Source organism: Gastrolobium bilobum, unplaced genomic scaffold, assembly GCF_033153095.1.
Source record: "Gastrolobium bilobum isolate Gb01-03AN ecotype WA unplaced genomic scaffold, APGP_CSIRO_Gbil_v1 utg4103, whole genome shotgun sequence".
In the NCBI taxonomy this organism is placed as follows: Eukaryota; Viridiplantae; Streptophyta; class Magnoliopsida; order Fabales; family Fabaceae; genus Gastrolobium; species Gastrolobium bilobum.
In genome coordinates, this window is record NW_026897561.1 from 138,819 (window position 1) to 145,635 (window position 6,817).

At 38.0% G+C, this 6,817-nt stretch overlaps 1 protein-coding gene across 1 annotated transcript; it reads right to left on the minus strand.

Moving 5' to 3' along the window:
• Positions 1–5,717: 5,717 nt before the first annotated feature.
• LOC133308059 (uncharacterized) lies at positions 5,718–6,563 on the minus strand. Its single transcript, XM_061508638.1, has 3 exons — positions 6,282–6,563; positions 6,127–6,199; positions 5,718–5,998 (listed from the first exon to the last, which is right to left on the minus strand). Exons 1-3 carry the CDS (start codon positions 6,561–6,563, stop codon positions 5,718–5,720), a joined length of 636 nt encoding a protein of 211 aa, XP_061364622.1.
• Positions 6,564–6,817: the final 254 nt, after the last annotated feature.

Below are 6,817 nucleotides of genomic sequence, written 5' to 3' on the forward strand. Positions count from 1 at the left end.
CTTTTGTTTTGTTAGAACATCAATTGGTTCCTTATAAGCAACACCAACGCTCGGTGGTTTAGTCTCTATCTGTCTTGGGGTAATAGTCACTGAACCAATCTTTAAAATAGAAGAAATATCTTCTTTTTCAGCTGTACCTTTGTCAGCCTTATCATCAACAGGCTTAGTGCTGGTGACATCACCGCCTCTGGTTCAGTTCCGGTGGTCAGCCACCGTCGCAACATCAAATTTTTTTCTGGTCATCTTTTCCGACCAATTTTCGCTGTGGATTTTTTTCCAGCATGTTCTTCTCAATTTTTTTTAGTTGCTAGTCATCTCTTTTCTTCTAAATCTCTCAAATCTGTTTCATTTTCTTGTTCGTCGGATCTCCGTGGACCTTTGTCGTGTCTTTCTCTCCTCCGGTCGCGTTTCTCTTCTTCTGGCGGCGTCTCCTTCTTTTCCGGTCATCATCTCCGACCGTGTCTGATTCTCCGGCCGTGTCTTCCTTTTCTCCGGCCGTTTCTGTTCCAAAGTTATGCCCTTATAATCGTACGAGACTCGAATCCGGATTAGTCTACGTCCATTGACTATCCGATATCAAATAGTTTATATATGGGAAAAGTGTATATCATTTTAAAGGATGTAAAGTTATGTCATTTTAAGTGAGAGAAAGAGATAGATAAAGGAGGAGAGAGACTGGACAAAAAAATATAAAGATGTGGGTCCCACCTCTTTGTGAGAGTGAAATGACATAAGTTGTGTCATTTAAAAGGACAAACATTTTTCCCTTTATATATATATATATATATATATATATATATATATATATAGGGATAGGTTATTCTACCTACCATTTTTTTTGCCTACCTTTGCCTACCACCCTCCAACACCGTTAGATCATAATCTCAAAAAGAGAGAAAAATAAATATTAGTTAAGATTCTGATCTAACGTTGTTGAAGGATGGTAGGCAAAGGTAGGCAGAAAAAATGGTAGGTAGAATAACCTATCCCAATATATATATATATATATGTGGGATTTACATTTCTGCAGCTGCTGTATGTGCAGCAATCAAAAACTTGCCATATATATACTTGAAAGCGTTAAATGCTGGGAATCATAACTATACAAAGGATAAAAGCATTAAATGTGGAGAATCATAACCATACACCTGTCGTTGCTGTACGCAAAATTACCTATAATAGATCCTTTCCTCGACCTACGCTCGAGTGAGGAGGTCACATATCTAGTTGATATAATTAGTCACATGCAAATGCAAGAGAAGATTACCAATTATAGATAGCTTTATAACTAACATGTTGCCTCTATTGTATAATAAAATTTAGGGTTCGTCGTTTCTCCTTTCGCTGCTGATGAAAAAAGTTGTAGCAAATTATTAACACTAGGATACGGGGTCGTATCTTAATAAAAATAAGTGTTGCTGCATTTATTTCCATCTTCGGTGACAGAAGAAGTATATAACCCTAAAATTTAATTCAAATCTCAACAATTGAGAATATTACTCTAATTGTACCTTTCTTGATCCTTGTTTTTTCCCTTTCCCATGTCTGATTTCTCATCACTTTGATTGGGTGTAACAGGCGATAAATGATGACACTGAAGAAACTTATTCATGATTTTCAACAGATTTGCATCATTCTCACGGACTGATAACAGTTTCAGCACTTGATAAGGAAGCTGGTTCTCCAACAAGAGCACATCCTGCCGCACAAGAACAAGTTAATCAAGCTGGACATTCATTTTTTTTTTTTTTTTGTATTATCAAGGTTCCCTTCGTCCAATATTTGTAGCTGAGAACATTCATCCACAAATAGCATCCACGATAGCTTTTCATTATCATGGAACCCTTCAATAAGATCCTTCAGTTGCTCTATTTTTTCTGCAATTTTTTGATATAGTGTTTGTGGATTTTGTTGGGTGCGATTGAGATACATTGATGCCCACATAAGCTTGTATTGCTCTCCGAGATTCAGATTCTTTTCACCGTGATGGATGGGACCAATGGACACTAACCTGGGCGAGTAATGCTGCACAAAATGTTTTCGATCTCTGAGATAATGTGTTACCCTTTGAATCTTTGGGTGAGGATTATATGGTATTTGCATTGCTTCTTCTAGTTGTGTAAACTTCATGGCGAGTTGTGGGTTAACAATCATTTTGCAACAATGCTATTGAAGGATTGGTGGGTGTTCAGATGACATAATTTCAGAGTTAATGAAAACATTTAGTTTACATTTTATATACTTGAGATATGGAATACAATAATCACTTTGCTATACTGCGACTTTAAGTTTGAATTATATACAGGAAGAAAAAATGACAGGTAGAATAATTTATCTCTAAGGGGGTATTTGGTTCAGGAGTTTTGTAAAGTTTCCCAGCGAAGTGATTCAGGCATTGTCAATTCTCCACGTTTGGTAGAAAGATGTCATGAATTTTATCGATCACTCTGAGTTGCCTAGCTATCGACAATTGCATGTTAAAAAGGAATAGAACCACTATTAACGAAAGCAACTTGGAACGTGGTATTTTTTCTGAAAACCGAATAAGTTAATAAAGTGGTTCAAAATGGTGACAAGATTGCCCCTCACAGATTGGTTGTAAAGGGTTATTTTTAAAAGGGTTATTTTGTAATTTCAATAAGTTTTTCCATCAATATTTTATCTTCAATCAAACACAGATTTAAGAATTTCACTTAATTTTTTTGATAAAATTTTGCCCAACCAAATAACTTTTTTTAAACTTTTCTATCTAACTCAATTTTCCTACAGATCCCTAATAGTTACACTTTCTTAGTAAAAAACAATTTCATCTAAACCAAACACCCTCTCAAAATATTAATAAGAAGAACACTTTCACACTGCATTGAACATTCTTAATTTAAGGAGTACTGGATAAAATAAGATAAAAAATTCTTAAATACAAGAATATAGCATCTAGCGACTTCTCTCTACACGTTGTACTTTTCCCATTAATTTACTTTCCTGCATTGTCCTATAATCTCTATATTATTCAGCGACTTCAATTTTCTTTCTATCACATGTTAGAAAAAGCTACACAAAAAGCTTGTAATTTTGACCATAAAGTCTCGGCACTGAACAACAATTTTTATAGTTTCAATAAACATATCACTTGACCAAACAAAAGATGCTACAATACTAATGACTTTAGTGACATGGCATTTGAATTTTTTTTTTGTTTTTGTTTTTTTGGAAATGAATTTTTTGTTTTTTGAATCCGTAGCATTGAGACGATTTTTATTGAAAAATGTAACAGAAAGGACAATGACCCCTACAAAAAAAAAAAGGTTTTATCAGTATTATGTAACATAATGTAAGTGTTGTTTCTAATTCTCACATCAAAATAAAGAGAGAAAGTGGAATGATGAAAGATAAAGAAAAACATGTGGACCTCACCTCTTTAATGTGTGTGTAAGAAAGTGAAGTTATATTATGTTAGGCAAAAAAATTAAAATAATGTATTTAAATTAAATAATTACGCATTTAATGCTGTTTTGTAAAAAATTACACATCTACTACACAATGTGACGCCACTTTTGGGCGTCACATGTGACGCCCCATTGGGGCGTCTTCTCCAAGGGAGAGACGCCCCAATGGGGCGTCACATGTGACGCCCAAAAGTGGCGTCACATGTGTGCTCTATATATTTCCCCACCCCCTCCATTCAATTCACACCTCTTCTCTCACTCTTCATATCTCTCTTCTCCACCAACATTCCTTTATCTCTTAATTTTGTATTTGAATTTTAGTTCTAATTCTATTTAAAAATGAGCTCAAATCCTGATTCTGTTCGTGTTGTGTTATATTACAATCGTAGGAAGGTAGAAGGTCGACGAGGTGTCATATTCGAAGGTGAAAAAAGGCCGACACGTATCCAACGCAACACAACCATTGGCGAACTGCATTAGAGAATTCGGCAGAAGTTAAGTCTTCAAGACAACCAATGTATCACTGAGATAACGACAAGGGTGTGGCAAGGTGATAAATACATTAGTTTGAAAGTGCTTGACGATGAAGACTTGGAGATGACAATGGAAGAATTTTGCAGCCAGTCAAGGACAGATTTTCTAGAGTTGTATGTCGACATCGTCGCAACCGAGAATGCTCCCATACCGGTGAGGTCAATTTATTTAAATTCTCCCCGTCTTCCAGCTTCTCCTGCCGCTCATGCGTCTCCAGTTGGTAACTTTTCTGAGGGAGATGAAAATGATCCGACTTGGGAAATGCACGACGAAGATGACGATGACGACGATGAAAATATGGCAATGGAAGAACATCTTCTGGCGGAGGATGCTAGTGCTTCAGAAGGAGATGAATCTCGTGAGATGGGTGCGTTTGAAATCCCAATATTCCATCAACCATTCGTCGCGCAAATGCCGCAGTTGAATGACGTTGCGTCTGCTCCGTTTGGTATTCCACAAGAAGGTAATTGATCCCATTCGTCATACTGCGTGAATAAATAACTGATTTAATACCTGAAATAGTAAGTTCGTATTAAAAAATTATAATCCGCAATTGCAGGTGACACAGATGTTATTCCTTTTTGGGAAGGAATTCCGCATTATTCTTACATTGATTGGAGTTATCAGAGCGAACAAGAATCATGTACTGATGGTTCGGTGTCTGGATCGGCTTCAATACAAGGTCCGTGGCAACTGGGTGACATGTTATTTGTCAATCAAGAATTTGCGACAAAAAAAGATGTCCAAATGGCACTTAAGCACAACCTTATTAGGGAGCATCAAGAAGCCATTGTAATTGAGAGCACGCCTGCAAAGTTGTCCATGAAATGTTGTGCGTACGATCAAGGTTGTCCATGGCGCGTAAGGGCGATCAAACTGGTGTTTCGTGAAAATTGGAAAATAACGAGATGGGGTGGAAAACACGAATGTGTGAATGAGCACATTTCCCAGGGTCATAGACAGCTCGATGCAGACGTTATTGCAGATCTCGTGATAGGTACCTTTTTGTATTTTTGATGTGTGAATGAACACGAATGTGTAATTAAATTCGTTCGATGTTATCGAGGCACTGATATCCTCTTCAATGCAGGGATGATAAAGTTTGAACCATCTGTGACAATCTCTTTGGTGCAAGAAAGGATAACTGCTAAATATGGCTTTCAAGTTTCCTACAGAAAGGCGTGGTATGCGAAGCAGAAAGCGATGGCAATTCTGTACGGTGATTGGGAGGAATCGTATGCTTTTTTACCAAGGTGGTGCGAATACATGCTTCGCTTTTCTCCAGGTTCATTTTATCATATAAAAACTAATGATCTTTATACCGAGCAGAGCTTAGTTTCTGGAAAAAAGGTTTTTCATCGCATTTTTTGGACGTTTAGACAGTGTTGTGAGGCGTTCAAATTTGCCAAACCCGTCATACAGAGTGTGTCCAATGTTGCCCGATAATGGGTGACCTCATGAGGTTTAAACTTTTGTACAACATTAAACCTGTCAATCAGAAACATTATCAACCATACATTATCAATCATAATCAAGAAGTATACAGTTAGTATATACATTATTAACCATACATTATCGAAATCAAATGAAGTAAATAAATTATACCGGCATCCATAATGTGTGCCCGGCTCTGGATGAGGAGGAAGGGGTGGAGCAATGGGTGAGAATCGTATCCATGCCCAAATTTGAAGGAGAATATGGCAACCACCCATGTCGCTTCGACGGGCATCTGTCACTTCACACAAATTCCTGAACAAGTGTGTCAAAACTGCAGATCCCCAGCCGAATCGGCCAATCAATGTCCTCAAATCCTCCACCTAGCAACGGGACAAGCCGGCAACCAAAATTGCTACCTCCAGACTTGTCCGCCAGCAACCAAGTCCCCAACATCCGGGCAATGTGGGCTTTTGTGAAGTAGATCTCGGCAGCATGATTCCCCTCATGATCAGTCCACCGGGTATAATGCCGATCCAAGAATGAGATGCGGAGGTCGCCGGAATGATGGAACTCACCGGCATCTGGAACATGTCCAAAAACAGCAGCACAAGCAGTGTGCCAATCCTCAGAGGTCGATCCGATGACGACAGTATCGTCGGTCGGCAAGCCAAGATGCCTGCCACATCTTGTAAGGTGATCGTCATCTCACCTTGGGTCATGTGAAACGTATGTGTCTCTGTTCTCCACCTCTCGACCAGAGCATTATTTAAAAATGTATCTATCTGTGATAAATTTCGCAGTTATCACGTGTTAACGAATTTTATTAAATAATTACATAAATACAAAACGACATAAATAACTAACCTGGATATGTTGCTTCCTGGCAACATGTATGAAACCCGCCTGTCTGAGGTACTCTTCCACAACCTGTGGAATAGCACCGGTAGGTGGGCCCCCTTGTGGCTTCTCACGCCTAGTCTTAATCTTTCTTACATGCTCAGTATTCCACACTCGCTGTGAAATATGACCTTTCTGCGTCCTCTTACGAAGGACCTCCCACCTGTACGGCCCAGGTATGATCCACATGCTGGGATCGGTGGGCTCTACATCCGAATCAGATCCCGAAGAAGATGATGACTCAGCCATTATCCTCAACTATATAATATAAAACAACATTTAAATTAATCACATCTAATGCCCCATTTTATTTACAATTTAATTAAGCAGTGACATAATTGATTATCACAAAAATTAAGCATATGCGTCATTTATTTAACTAGAATCGAAATTTATGAAGTCCCGCCAAAACGTAGAACAGTTATTTATTTGCAATTAAATAATAATAATACATCGGACAAAAATAATATAATACTAACTGAATACTTAACCCTAGGTCACTA